The following is a 15,850-nucleotide window of genomic DNA, read 5'->3' as shown; positions in this document are numbered from 1 at the left end:
AATGATTTTCCTGGCTTTCCTGGGACAGCCCATGCATGCAAAGGGTTGGGCTCCCTCTTTTCTTCCTTTCCTGTTCCTTCCATCTAAGTTTAGGAGGTATGAAGGAAATAACAGAGGGTGCTCCAAGGTTCCCCACTCCTATGACCCCGTCACCCTGAATGATCCAAGCAGGACTGGGGTTTGCCTTTAGAATGGTCATACGATATAAAATTTCTTCTAGGATGAAATTCCTTCTTTTAATAAAAGCCCCATTTAAATAATCAAAGTCCCGACGATGAGATGCAACTGGCTTGTTTGCCCAAGAGAGCGTTTCAGAATACTTTTACCCAACAGTTGGTCTGAGATCAAAAAGACTTGGCATTGCACTGTTTCCTGGATAACACGCCATCATTATTTATTAATCTGAATCAAAGTGCTTGATGTTTTCATGTGATCAGTTAGAGCCTTATCGTCTGCTTCCTTTTTTTTTTTTTTTCTTTAAATTTGTTGTGTTTCAAGAAAGTTTTGAAGCTGTTGCAGTGGGAAATCCATAGCTTAAGTGGCAGCTTGCTCATCTTTTATTTATTTTTGTAATACTCCCATTGTTCCTTATTCAAACCTCCAAAAGATCCTTGTCCTCACTTAAAAGTTTTATGCTTGGATGGTAGCCTAAAGGTGACTTTTAAAAGAAAGGCATGTTTTCCTGGGTTTGAGTAGATATTGTCCCGTTTGCTGCTTTGTGATTTAAAGAAAAGTCTCTTGTAAGGTCAAAACCAAGTAATTTTAAAATACATTTTTGTATTAGGATCAAAACGACTAAGTTATGCTCCTGTATTATTTTTTTTTTATATATATACTTTGCAAACACAATCAGAGCAATGTCAAGTCAGTGGGTGAACCAGCAATGGGATGTGATTAGGCTGATTTCTGGCCTGTTTCCATCATTCTTGGAGAGAAAGTGTTTTTTATTTCCTCATGGAAGAATGTGATTTTCTATGAGAAATCTGCTCCCTTTTCATTTTGGAGCTTCTTTGTTATACAAAGAAATTTGTATCTCAAAGTAGATGCTCTTTACTAAAATGCCGCTCTTATTGGAAAGGCTTTTTTCTATAGAAACAGAACTTCAATAGGAAATTTGCAGTCAGCTGTTACATACAGCAGGCAACACTGCTCCCCCTTCCTCTCAAAAGGGTGGTTTCGTACAGAACCTGCACTTCTGCATAGCCATGCCAGTGTTGTGGTTTTATAAGCACATTTTCCTATTTTAAAATGTTTTCCTGACTCCTGTTTTTGTATTAAACATCCTCTCAAAGAGGGATGATGATTTATTGTAAACTACAGAGGAAACTATAAAATCAATTGCTCTCAAAGAACTGTATTATGTAGAAACTAAACTAATTAAAAAACAACAGAGAAATATATGTCTATTCTCTCTCCTTATTCAGTTATATGAGTCTTAGCTGTAACTTGGAAGATTTTTCTGAAACAGAATCGTAACCCTTATACTTTGTCTAATTGGTGCTCAGCTACACATTACCTGTGAACATACCAAACAATATTAAAAAAAAAAAAAAACAGAAAAGCCAGAAAATCCAAAAACTCTCTTGATGGACTTATTCTGACCATTTACACTGCAAGAAGGCCTGATCCCCAAGCTGATTGTGCTTCTTTATAAAATTAATCCACAAGATTTTCTGCTCATAAATAACTGTGAAATGATTGAACTTTAAAACGTAAGACTTCTCATGTGCTAAACCTCATGGAAGAATAATCTCTTGATAAATTTAGTTTTAAAGCAACGGAAGCATAGATGATTGCAATTCTATTTTTAGACATGCGCAGTAAACCGTTTGCATTTGGTTTATAGTAATGTTAGTTTAACTTGGAGCCTCCAATTGAGGAGGTAGATGTGAGAATGTACAGGAGCAGCAAGGGTTGATGTATCAAGCAGTCCTGGCCCTGGGCTTGGAGGCAATTTTAGGAAGGAGATGGTCACAAATTGCATTTGCCAAGGCAGGGAGGAGGCAGTTAGAGAGCCGCGAGATGGCCGGAGCTGCTGGCATCATGGCTATATCATAAAGACTGGAACACCTGAGCATGTGTCTCTGCTTGTACCAGCCAGCACAAAACAAACTTAGGCCATCGGTTTTTGGGTTTATTACAGTATGTATTGGGTCAAATGGAGGCAGTGTTAGGAGCTCTAGGTTTGTGCTATCAGACCATACCTAAATAACCTGTAGAAGTAGATCAGCTGTGTTGACCACATGGAGACGTGTTTCTGCCTCACATCTGTAATGAGAAAGAAGTTAAGGTAAGCAGCAGAGCTCTGTCCTGGACTATCTAATACTTGTTAGCCACTGTAAGAGTAAACGTTAAGTATGTGAAATGGGATTTCCTATTACTTTCTTAAAGTGAATCTTCAATTGAATTTAGATTCACCTGGGAATATTATAAATTATAAGAATTGAGAGGATCAGTAATGCTTTTAATAGTCTGATTTTTCAAGCTAAATGTTCTTGCTTTGATGTAAGGGTTAGCCTAGAGGCTTTCTTGTGTTTTGTGACAGCATTTTTTGAGGTTCCCTTAGCTAGCTCCATCGCTTTGGGATGGAAAAGGGACATAGTATAAGTCATGTGGTAGCCCAAGTTGCAGCTCAGAGCTGCAGTCTGGTCTGCTGGGACCATTTTTTCCAGGATGTCTTCTTTATCTTCTTTGCAACTCATTGATTTGGAGATCAAGCGAGAGGAACTATTTCCATAAATGATGGTTATTAGTTTGATTCTCACAATTAGTGTGAGAATCCTTGAGAAATGAACAGGGGCCATCTGAACCATCATCCAAATTTGTATCTTTTATTTCCCCACTTACATTTCTCTCTTCTCTGGCCAGCAGTAGAGACGGGGTGGAGAGAACAACACTCCAAGACAGCTTTTCAGTAGTTAGCACTACAAGTTTAGTCAATATTTTTGGAATGGAAGTAGAGTCAGGGAAGCATATTTTGGAGCCAGGCTAAACACAGTTGTGTAGGAAGAGAGGATCGGTGCTATAATGCTTGTTCTGCTATTAAAATCACAATATTCCTTGGCATAATCCATAAGACAAACCCAAGACTGGCACATGAAATTGTCTGGAAATGGAGGTTCACTTTCAACTGTTTTGGGTTGTTTCTTCATGGCCCCTAGGAGTCCTGGATGCCACCAGCAGGTATGCCATTCTACTTTAAGAAATATTAGCTCAAAACAACTTTTGTCCACAGAGATGCACAATCCAGGTCTCCACCACCCCTTTAGTCTGCAGCAGTAAAATACAAGGTGGACAATCTTTTCCAGATGCCCAAGTCAAATGGTGTGTCTGGGAGAACTGGGCTAAGTTGAGTGACCACGTTTCTAGGAAGAAGCATGGTTTCACTGGTTAATTAAATGTAGGCAGTTTGTTGAAGCTGAACATCTATACTGAATCTGTGAAATAGTAGTGGGCACTGGAAAGCTGTTGTAGAAGTGAAAGCTGAGGTAGAAGTGTTGGAGTTTGCCATCTTCAGGAGTGGAACATCCCCACACTCTGCTCCTTTTCCACCGTGCAATTAGAGGTAGCTGGTCCTTTCTTTTTCCAAGAGTCAAGCAGAAGAAAAGCTAACACACAACACACAACTTGGTCAGAATTTTGAGGAGATGGTTTTCAGTTTAGATGCCCCTGCTCTGTCAGAGAAAAGCAGACATGCCAGCATAGACACTGAGTTCATAGGTACCTATCTATATGTCAATACCTAAATTTAGGTGTCCTAATCAACAAATTGAATCATCGGTACCTTTGCTGCGGTCTAGTCTGGTTTATCTCACTAAAGTAGACATGTAAAACAGGAGAGATGACTCATGTTCCTGACAGTGTCTACTTCTCCCTGAATGTCTGACATCCTGCATTTCTTTGGTTTGGCCAGTCAGTTTCATTGCATCAAAGAAGATAGATTCATTCTGTTCTATGTATGAGGCTATTTCATATGAGTTGCATGTCCAGTGCATATATTTGCAGCCAAAACCTTTATAATACATATTTGTCCTGTCTGAGCTGAGAAACTGCATTGAGGGATGGATGAAGATAGAGATGAATGTATAAAGGAGTAGGCTGTACTTAAATTACTAGGCTCTTACATGGCCAAATAAAAATTAAGAGCCGGACAAAATCTTCCATTTTCTTGTCAAATTTTTATTTTTAGTAAACATCATCTCAAGAAAAGAAAAATAAATCAATCTGAATGTTCCAGCCGTGCAGTCACTTCTGTATCACTGCAGGATCCCATCAGAGCAGGTGCTATTATACCTAATAACAATAATGTCCCTTGAGGGCTCCTACATTGCCAGCATTCGTATAGTAAGGTAGGGCTCTGGCACGGAAGCTGTCCTGCACATAGGAGGGGATTAGAATCAAGATATTGGCTGATCTCTTGGTGCATTTATAACTGATGTTATGAATATTAATGTTATTTTTTTAAATAGTGTTGTTTTCTTTTTCTTTTAGAAAGTGCAAACAAGTTCCCAAATTATGGAGCTAGTGCATTTTCCACTTAGAAAATATCCTGGCATACCATCATCAGATGTTGCTCTTTCACAGGCCACTTGATGTATTATTTTCTGTTTTACTCATTGACTGTTTGGTCTCATAAGCTAAATTAAGCAAGGAGCCACAACAGGGGGTTGCAATACTAGGCCACTATTGTATGCTTCCAGTGCATTGTGCCTCAGGCCCAACTGAGTATTACCAACCATTCAAGCATGCATCGTTGACACATAAATGCATATTTGGATGTAGCTTGTTAGTAAATGCAATGTCCCCAGCAGTTTTATTTGGATGATTATATTATTGCTAATTAACAGAAAATGTCATGACTTTTGGAAAATAATTGTTTGTGCAATGTGTTATTTACTCTGTAAAATTATTCTATGTAAAAAAGATGAGGAAATTATACAGAGGAGAAGGGGAAAGTGGGATATTCAGGAGAGTCATGGGGTTCTCAGTGGTGTGAGTCTCGTTGACATCAGTGGGACATAGCCAAAATCACTCCTGGTAATGTGACTCACTCATATACCTCTAAAATCATCTGTGTTTGCCACTCGTTAGATGCTCTCTTTCATTTGCTCAGATGCACTTTAGGTTTTGGTTAGTGTCAGGAGAAATAAAGTTTAATTCAGCTAACCTGCCAGGAAAATATAGTAGCTAGAAGGCGGCAATCTTGGTGCTAGTGTTAAAGGCTACAAGATATTAAAACGGGAACAATGAAAAATTCCTGGCTTCTCGGCATTCTTGCTTTGTCCACCTCATTTACATAATGGTTTAGAGCATTATGTAATTCAAATCAAATAGCTGTCAGTAGGCACCAGCTTCCATTGCATCTTTTCCACGAAGCTGCACTGAGTCGCTGAAGTAACCATATCTGAAAGGAATGACAGAAATGAAATAATTCTGTCTCCCAGACGCCAGGGATCTGACCCACCACCTATTTCAGTCAAACAAAATATTCCCCTTGGTTGACGTGAGGCAAGGATTGCACCCTCAGCACCAGGGTAAGCTCTTAACTCTGATTCCTAAACTTGGCAACCGAACACAGGCAGTTTTCAATGGCAAACAGGCAGAATATCGCTCCTCTTTAGACAGCAATAATTCTTTTTTTGTCTCTTGGTGGGGGAAATCTCTTCCCTTCCATCGCATTTGAAGATCCACTGGCTTTATCCAAACAGTACTGTTAAATTTACAGGGTACTAAATAATGAATCAAATCTTCAGTATACCCCAGCAAGCAGCAAATAGCCTCTCCATGATGGTGTCCCTGTTCAATTTCATGGGTCTCTATTTCCATTTTCGAAAAAGATAATATTGCCAGTGCACTTCTACATCTGTGCCTTTTGATTTTTCTCCTCTCTGCCTTATTGCAAAACACACTGAAAAGGCCTGCCTGTAGTTGGGGCACCATTAGCACCCAACACCATCCAAACCCATAGGGACATAGGTACCCTGCACCCTTGTCCGAGGGAACCTACTACAATAGACAGAAATGCATTGCAGGAGATTAAAGAGAATAAGATAGCTGTGCCAAAGTCACTCAGGATTGGTGCAAATGTCACTTGAGGGTTATTGCTCAGTGCTGGGGACAGGGAGAGGTTTGTGGAAGGGTTATGTTGGCTTGGGATAAAATAGGTGGGAGGGTGAGTTCGTTTTCTTGGCTGACAAATAAAAAAGGGAATGAGGTGGAGAAAGGTGGGAAGCTGGGTGTACCATAGGTATGTGGGTGGATGGAGTTTGGTGAAGGTTAGTGGTCATGGAGCAAAGTGCTGTTGATGTTGCAGATGGAAGTATGATTGGCAAGACCTGCTGTCCGACCTCCTCTGCTGGATATGAGAAAGGGACTTGCCACCTCCTGTAGCTTAACTTTGTGTGATTTGGGTCTGTCTCTACCAGCCTTTTGTATCTAGTGTTTTCTTGACACTTCATCTCATCCTCTTTTTGTTCCTCTCACCTGAAAGAAGAAAAAAGTATATTGCACCATTTACTCTTAATAATGGGTTTTAAGTTCAGTTGTTGTACCATGTTTGTCTCAGTTCAGTGTTAAAACTGCAAGAGGCCCTGGCTTTACTTACAATTTCATCCATCTCTTTTAATGTAGACATGCCTCTTACATGGTTTCTGTAAGTCTGTTGTTTTTTCCTGCTGGTGAGTGTCTTTCCATAACTTAGAAGGGGGTGATAGTGATGCCTTACTTGTAACCTTGTGTTAATACATCAGATAGCCCAGCTCTTCAGCTGTGGCTCCCCATCTTCTGAAAGCATACAGCAAAGCTTTTGGTGGCCAGCCTAAAGCCTGCCTTCTTTAAGCAGTATAACTACCACATAATGGCTTCAGAATATATTTTAATAGCTGTTTTACAACTTCCTATATCCGTTAGAACGTCTTTACAAAACACTCTGTGAGTAAAATGGTCCTGATTTGATATATTTTATTCATGGGAGCATTCAAAGCACCTAATGGTGTGAGTGGTGTATATTATGTTTGGCATAACATGGAGCTCTCCTGTAGATTTCTTATTTCTTGTTCAAAAGCTACTGACTGCATCCTTAGCTGAAAACATTTGGCTTGCTTGGTAGCTCTTCTGCAAGCTCTATTGGTTCAGAATAGCAAAAGGGAAATCTTCCCCTGGATCTGAAGACTGACTAGTTTCTATTAAACTAACTCTGAGGACAATTTCTAGTTAATTAAAATAGATATGAAAACCTGTTGGGTGCAGCGAATTACAATTTTCTGCAAAATACAGAGATGTGCACTGGTAACTATATGTTGTTTCCCTCTTGCTTATTTCTGTCATTCAGTTGCAGCATAATTTAAAACAAAAACACCTGCAAAGAAAGCAGAATATTTTTAGCTCACTAAAAATATGTATTTTATCATAAGAGAAGACTTAGTGCCAGCACTTAATTCTTGGCATAACATTTGTCATCCCCAAATACAACATCGGGATGAAATCTTTTGAATTAATTTCCTTTTAGCACATGTTAGCTTGCTGAAGACTTTATCTTATCAATAAGTCATTGGTAATGTCAGAATGTCATGATTCTGATGAGGGAGATGCCAGCAAAACTCATTAAACTGGATTTAAAAGTAGATACAGCACAGGCAGAGCTGGTTGTGACAAACGGTGTGTGGGTCAGTAACTCTGAGATTTCACTTTGGACATTTTGTGTTTATTTCTGCCCTCGGTCTGCATGCTTGGTGAACAAACAAGGCTCCTTTTAGGAAACGTGTGCGTTATGCAATGTCATATCAACCTGCAGGCTTGCTTCGTGACGCGGGCAGCGGGAGGAACTCTGTCTCACAGCTCCTCCTGCGTCAGTCTGGGGCTTGTCTCAGTGCTCGGCTTTTCCTGGGAGATCTCCTTCCAATGCTAAGAACACAGCAGCCGTTTCCGTCAGATTTTTGTGGAATGCCAAATCTTTCTGTTGCAGTCCAGCCATGGGAGCCTGCCTGGTCCTCAGCAGGTGTTGGTGTCCTCAGAGTCTCTGCTACATTTGGAAGCTTCCCCTTTCTTCCTTTGACTCCAAGCTCACCCAACAGGATATTTCTGAGCAATGCTCTCTTTAAAGACAGCGTATCTATCCAAATATTCTTGGTCCTAATAAATCACTTCCCCAGCTGCTGTGACTTCCTTGGGATGGGTCAAGCTGTGCTCATTTACACCAGCTGGAGATGAGGCTGATTATATATGTTAGGAACATGTACCACAAGAAACCATTCGGTATGGTCTTGACAAAATTATGCCTGTTGGAAAAAAGAAATAAACCAAATACTAGTTTAAGCAGAAGTAATGAGTGCGCTGTGCAAAATTTCAAGGGCTGTCTTATTCAGTTCCCCCTTGTTTTGGTGAGAGCACACAGACCTTCAGAACGTGTATGAGCAGCAACTGAAATGTTTCAGTAAAAATTTCAGTACAAAGAATTTCCTGTGACACCTCCTAGCTGAGGTGCGTCAAGTGAGGTATAAATATAAGCGAATAAAGTCTCCTGAGGTTGTATGTGGACAGTCAGTAAAATTATGAAGTCACCCAGACTCCTGTAGGTACTTGATCTTTGTGTAGAAGTTCTTTATTTGATCTTAATTAGAAACAAGAATTCTCCATGAAGTCATTACATGCTTCGTGGTTGGAATAAAATTTTCATGTGGTTCCACATCACCTTGCAGTCTTTTTAGATATGGTAATGTTTGTGTGTGCATGCGTGTAAATTTATGCATAAGAATCTGTGAATCTAGGCCAGTGACATTAAATTAGATGTGTCATTGCATCATTCCTTATTTCCCTAGCCTATTATTCTCATGTTTTGTAGTGCTCTGTAGGTCAAAGGAAAATGCCAAAGAGATTATATGGAAAAGAGGTTAAGAAAAAAAAAAAAGATGTCAGCACTGTATGCAGACTCAAACAAGGGAAACCGTCCTCATAATTGTTTTTGTTACCACAGCAGTTGGGAACACAAAGTCTACATTTAGTCACAAACATTTTGTAAACAAAGGAGAATTTTGAATTCTTGTTTGTTACTGTGTAAGATTTATATCTAGCAGAATCACGGTGGAGACATATTTGCTTCCATGTGCTACCATGCATCTCCCCAGCCCATGGTCAGTAGTTGCTTCTTGAATAGCATCACTGAAATCAGAAGGGTTGTATGAATAAAAGCCTACTTGAGAGGAGCATGTCTAATGGTATCCAGTCTTCATTCTATGATCATCACTTTCACTCTGTTGACTTTCATGTTTGGCTCCTTTATTATTATAGCTCCCAAGCATGTGAAATACATGTGTGTACATCCTTTATACCCTGTGTGCCAGGGAAGAAATCCAGTGCCATCATGCACATTGGAGGTGAAAGCGAGACAGGTCTTTGAAGGCAGTATTCCTCCAGGTGTAGTGGACAGCAAGGACCTCAGTCTCTGCTTCCCCCAGTGCATGGGGGACCTTGCTACCAGCTTGTGTCAGTGTCTCAGGCCATGGGAAGTGATTGTCAGGCACTCGGGTGGTGGTCTGAATCTGCAGACCACACGTGAGAGCAGGAGGGCAGGCTGCTGGAGGTGAACAGGACAGCTTTCATTGGTTGTATCTCATTGCCCAAGTGGCTTTTTGGGTGCTGGTCAGCCATCCGTGGGGAGTCAAGGAAAAGTTTGTAGGGCATGCATGTCTTGTTTGGAGAACCTGGAAGGTCTTCTGAGCTGGGATGACTGAAGCTTACATGAGTAAGGCTAATTCTATAGTGAAAACTGGCATTTATCTTACTGAATAAATACAGATGCTAGCAATATCTTTGCACAGTTCCCACTTCTTGCCATGTCATAGAAAATAAGCATCTTGGGGCTTTATTTTCTTATGCACATTTTGTTTACATAAGCAGTACATTTTTATCAGCACGAACCGATGTTAACTGAATTTAACAAAGACAAAGCAAGAAGGAAATGTTCATTCTGTGCATGGTGATATCACAAAAACAATGTGTTTTGAAGCCTTGTACTTCAAAAATATGCCTGAGAGGAATGGAAAAATCCAGGCTCATATTGTAAAAATGTGAGTCACAACCGCTATTATCTCTTAAGAAGTGGCATTCCAGCTTTTTGATTCAGTCATTAATGATTTCTTTTTTAAGTAGTGGTGCTTTCTTACCCTTTTAAGAAACATCTGCACTAACCCTGGCTATTTGTGTTCACAATTCATAGATTCAAATAAATTAGACATAGAAAGGACTTACAAAATCATCTTGTCCATTTCCTGAAAGCATATGAAATTGAAAAAATAATTATACTAAACATATATATAAAAATGCAGATGCCTTAACTTAGGTACAATATGAAGACAAATATGTCAATTTTTCAGTTGTAAGGATGCTAAAAAATGTAACTTATTTTCTTTATAGTAAAAATAAACACGAGTGTAGCAAAAGCTTTCACAAAGTTTGTGGAGCATTTTCTACTTTTTTTCCCAGCAAGCTAACTTTCTGACTTTCTGGAATTTGTATTTAATATTCAATAGATCTTGTTTCAAGTAGTTTGAAGGTGATTTTTTTTTTTTTTTTTTTAGTTTTATATTTTAATGAGAGAGCTCTGAACAGAAATAATTCTTTTTTAAAAAACAGTAATTAAAACTTCTGCTTTTGATATGGTTTTGGGCAATTTTATCTCCCTCGCAATCCCCTATCCTATTAGTTTTTTTAGTTTAAAATTTTTTTTGACAAGTTCTATTGCCAGAATAGTTATTGTAGGAAGTCTTTAGGGACTGCTGGGTAGGATGCTGAGTATTCTGGTGAATATTCGTTTTTTGTGATTAAGCAACACCCGTGAAAACTGTGGCACTTATCAGAGACGTTCCACACATTCTCTTATTATCTCAACAAGTACTCAGTGTTCCTCATGCTATATGGTCATGCCTCCAGCTCTGCTGTATGGAGAAGGGGCTGCAGAAGAGGCTGGGCTGAGGCAGGCTAGCAGAAACACCCCAGAATGACACAGCTCATGAAGCATGAGCAGGGCCATGCACAAGTTCACCACTTGTGTGATTTTCATCCCTCTCCTGCAGCATAGCACAGCTCCTTGTCAGAAGGGGGCTGTTAGGGCTAATTCTCTACTTCCACCAGTCTTAGACTAGTAACACCTCCATACAAATACTCAAGATATTCTCTAGTGACTTAATAACCTCCTGGTCTGATAATTTCTATGTAAAGAAGATTATGTATAAAGCTACCACTAGCTTTCCAGTAACCATTGTATATCTAAATGCTGGAGAATGTTGTCTGGCCCATGATCCAAAGCACTAGAAACAGGTAGATGGTCAAGCGCCTGCCGGTGAATGGGGGTATTAGCTTTGGTTTGCCATGTGGTTACAAGGCTGTACAAGCTCAGGCCAGCCACAACGTCAAAGAGCAGGATGAGCCCATGCCCAGGGCAGTGTAGGCTATCTTGTATTGACATGAATGCTACGTAAGGACAGACGTGCACAAGATCAGATCATGGGTTCCTCCAGGGCAGTAGCCTAGGGATAGAGTAAAAATAGGGAAAGCATATGTAGTCTTCCTTGCATGCAGCCAGGTTTTGCAGCTAAGGGTTTTTCTCAGTAAGAGGCAGTGTCTTTGTATTTAAAACCATGATAGGAACTTTTGCTCATGGATTTGTCTGTCTCTGTGAATCCTTGTTGTTTTTTGTTTTGTTTTGCTTTGTTTTGCTTTGTTTTGTTTTTGGCATTTACATCAGCTGGTGTAAACAAGTTTCACAGGCTAACTCTGTGCCATGTGGAAAGTGGCTCCCTTGTTTCCTTCAAACCTGCTGCTCTGTGAATTCATTCAAAATTTCTCCATCCTTGTATTATGAGAAAAAGCGAACAGTCATTCGGTACTCACCATCTTCACAGCTTCAGTGGTGATCTGGACTCGCTTGGCAGCCGCCAGTAATCTGTCTGGTTTAGAGGCCTGGTCTGTCCCTTCGCAGAAATACCGATCAACCACTGATTTTTGTTGTCCCCTTCAGCACTGAGACAGGTTTCGCTGCCAAGAAACAAAAATCAAAAGGACAAAATACCTGAGAGTCCTCTGGCCACCTGTACTGATGTCATTTATAGAAAGTGAAATTCTATTTGTTTGCACTGGTGCTGAGTCACAAAGCCGTGCGCATAAGAAAACCCAATTTGTGGGAAAGCTTCTAATTTCCTGTTTTTCAGGAAGAAGGGAATAAAAAAATGATGTGGGGGTAGTGGGGAAAGGAGCAAAGAGAATAGCTAAATAAAGAAGAATGTCAGAATACCCAAAATACTGGAAAGGCTAATTTATTTTACACTTGTTGAAAGAAGTCATAATGCAGAGTATAACGTACAAACTCCAGTAAATCATTCCTGTATGATAGTCTGTGATCAATGACAATTTAATGAATTCATTTTAAAATGAAGTCAGAATAGGAAAAACAGTAGTTGTTTGAAAGAGTACTTTACTCAAATAAATTGAGTCAATAAATATGCTATTTGTCATGCAGAGTCCAGTTAAAGTCTTGTTTGCTAACAAAAGTGCTGTCATCACAGAACCTAATAGAAGCAAACTATCTGGAACTATCCACTATAAATAGACAAATACTGTCTGAAAGCAGAAGACAACAATTGCAGCTGAACAAAGAAGTGTAGCCTGCACACACTGATGAATGCAGTAGGGTAGCCCACCTCAAAATCTACAATTTTGTTTGTCAGTTGCTTATATTCTGATGATTCTGATGTAGTATGAATGCTCTCTTGGTATTCCAAAAAAAAAAAAAAAAAAGTCGTGTTTCTTCTATGAACAGTGTTCTAATTGTTACGTAGTAGGGGTTTCTCTTGCTAGAGAAAATGCCACTGAAGTCACTATTAAATTGCAAAATACAGATTCAGTGAGCTTGAACGGATTTGTGCAGGCTACTAGAAAGGGGATAAGCTTCATCCCTTTTCAAACAGTAGTTTTACATTAATTTTCACAGCTATCCATGTTGTTTAGTGCAGATACAAGAGGACTTTTTGTTCTGCTGTGATTTTCACACTTGCACTTTTTTCATGTAAGCTGAAGAGTTGTGACACTTCTCACTCATTTTTAGTCTGTTGTGGATTGGAAGTGTTAACAGTGAAGCACCCTTAACCCAAGATGGTTGAGCCTCACGGTTCTGGGTTAGATGTTCAAACTGGTGTTGGATACAAGCAGCATGATTTTCAGATGTGATGAAAGGGGGTTTTCAGCATCTCAGAAGTTTGGAGTGCTCTCATGAAGGTTACAGGGCTCTGCCAGGCACATTTGGGCTTCCGGCATCCTTTGGATTGTGGGGTGTGGAGGGGCAGAAAATACTCAGAAGTCCTGCCATATATCTCGAAGATGGTATTTTCTATACCCAAAGGAAAATAAATGCTGAAAAATTACATTGCAGAAGCCTAAGACAGAGATTATGAAGAATTTTGGTGTGATTTAAGAATCTGAACTTGACCCTTCTCTTTTTAAATTTGGAATAGAACAGCTGGGGCATTTTTAGAGTTTGCATCATGTGGCCTGAGATCGGTGGATTTAAATCTGCCCTGCAGTCATCTTAGGCACATTGTTCATCCACTCCCAGAGCTGCATTTTCAGAAATGAGTTAGGAATCCAATCCCTGTGACTTTCAGTGAAACTTAAGCTTGTATGAATCTAAATTACTCCTTAGATGTGACTGAGGCTCCCAAGCGACTTAAAAACTTATGAATAGGCCACAGGATATCTACAAAGTCTTTTTTAGCTCTGATCACAGAGTGATTGCTAATTGCAATAACAGTTTCATCATTTCTGGTTTCCTTGATGTTCTACTGACCACATAAAAACAGATGAAGAGTTTCCTGGTAATCAATATCCTACAAGTTATTGGTTGGTTTGTGTGTTTGCTTTTCGTGCTGATGGCTTTGTTCTTCTTGCTTTGCTGCTGTCGGTAATCTTTGGTCCTTCTCATTTCAGCTCTTTCCACTACTAGGAGTAAAGACCAGTATAGACAAAGCAGGATGAAAAGATGGCTGACTTCTTGTTACCACCGGGTACTAACAGCTTCCACCGGTTCACACCTGAATCCTTGGCTGCTATTGAGAAACGAATTGCGGAGAAGTTTGCAAGGAATGCGAAGCAGGAGTACAGAGAGCAGCTGGGTGAAGAAGAGAAACCTCAGCCTCAGTTTGATTTGCAAGCTTGCAAGAAGCTTCCCGATATCTATGGGACTGTTCCTCCAGAGCTCATTGGGGAGCCATTGGAGGATATTGACCCCTTCTACAATGATCGTAAGGTAAGCATCAGCAAAATGTTCTGCTTCTTAGCTTTTGCTGAACCATAAAAACTTTGTTTTGAGGGCTCTGGTTTTCATTTTTCTACAGTCAGTAAAAATATTTTTTTCCAGATTTAAGGGTCAAAGCTTTGTTGAGTAGGACTCCCAGAAAACATCTAAGCAGCAGCACAAAGAAGTACCCAAAACATAATTATAGAGGTCGGGTATTTTCAGATGACACTGGATATGAATCTACAGAGACTAACAGAAGTAGAGAAGTAGCTGAGTTAAATGAACCCAGAGGTTTTTATCTACCACATCTTGCCATCTTCATGAGACTTGACTCTTCGTGGTTTTGTTTACCACTTAGGCCCTTAGGTTAAGGGTTTCTGGGTGACTTAAGCCTTGTGCTAGCACTCTTCAAAGACAGGCAGGCTGTTCTGGAGGGCAGTGGTTCCCTTCCTGCTGAGGGATGGGTCAATCCCATTTAAGATAACCAAAACAGCTGAAGGGATGTGTAGGTAGTGCTGGCACTTTGCAGAACAGTATACTTCATCCCAAAGGGAGCATCACCTGATGAAGAATCACGTGTAGGCTGGACCAAAGCCACAATAGTGCAAACAGCATCTGTCAAAAGGCCGTTAACAGCAGAGCTGGGCTGGCTGCTTACTACAGTTCGTTCCCCTTTCCAAACATTTTGCAACACGGAGGACAAAATAAGGCTTGGAAGCACAGGGTATTTTTAGGCAGCTTCCAGGTCTTTCAGGCGTTGATGTTCTTGCTTTGGGGCTATGCTGTTTCCTGTAAACAGTGGATTAATATGACCACAATTCTACTGCTGTTAAAGTGATGTGGAAACAACTACAGAATAGAAGTTAAATAGACAAAGAGAAATAGATTATTTACCTGGATGAGGCAGAATTAACTTGAAGGTGTTTATGGCTGTGTTGTTCCTGCTACCACCAGGCGCAAGCAGCAGGATATAGATTTGCAGTGAAAGGATCATGAAGGTATTAGATTCAAGGTGGGTGTCTTGCTTAAGAGTTCATCTACCAAATGCACTGATCCTGTCTCTGAGTGAGTATTAGTCCCTCTGTACATGGTTGGGCATCTTCAGAGCTCTGAATTGGGCCAGCATCCAATTCACCTTTGTTTTGGATTCATGATAACTCACATGCCTGGTTTCCTCCACCCATATTAATGTGAATAGAGTGACAGTGCCTCATTGCCTGGCTGAGATCGTGCTGTGGAGCTGTGCCTCACGTAGCTTCTCACTTGAAAGATGAGGCAAGAAACATAGTCTGAGAGCAACAAGGTGTGCAAGGTAGGGAAGATGGATTAACAACACAGCAGAAGAAGACTGGCATAAAAGTCTCTCCACTGCATTTTAGTCTCTAGGTCATCTTTCATTTTTAAATGTCTCTTTTAAATGTTTCTTTTAAATTTTTCATTTTAAATGTCTCTTTGCAGATGGAGTGATGGCACAGGGTCCTGTAAGCAGTGAAAGGATAAAAACAGTTGGGGTATTGCAAGAAGACAGGCAAGGGTTCTGCTTGGAGGGACTTGGAAGAAGCTTCC

At 40.1% G+C, this 15,850-nt stretch overlaps 1 protein-coding gene across 2 annotated transcripts in view; it reads left to right on the top strand.

The window, feature by feature from the left end:
• Positions 1 to 15,850, top strand: part of SCN5A (sodium voltage-gated channel alpha subunit 5) — a 207,351-nt gene that overhangs the window by 25,406 nt on the left and 166,095 nt on the right. For both annotated transcript variants that reach the window (XM_072033864.1, XM_072033865.1), the window contains exon 2: positions 13,975 to 14,293. In XM_072033864.1, the coding sequence (XP_071889965.1) occupies positions 14,027 to 14,293 (267 nt within the window). In that variant the 5' untranslated portion in view covers positions 13,975 to 14,026. The remainder of the gene's footprint in view (positions 1 to 13,974; positions 14,294 to 15,850) is intronic.

The sequence above is a fragment of the Anas platyrhynchos genome, chromosome 2, assembly GCF_047663525.1.
Source record: "Anas platyrhynchos isolate ZD024472 breed Pekin duck chromosome 2, IASCAAS_PekinDuck_T2T, whole genome shotgun sequence".
NCBI classification, from domain to species: Eukaryota; Metazoa; Chordata; class Aves; order Anseriformes; family Anatidae; genus Anas; species Anas platyrhynchos.
The sequence above is the reverse complement of the archived record's forward strand: the minus strand, read 5'-3'. Positions and strand labels throughout refer to the sequence as shown.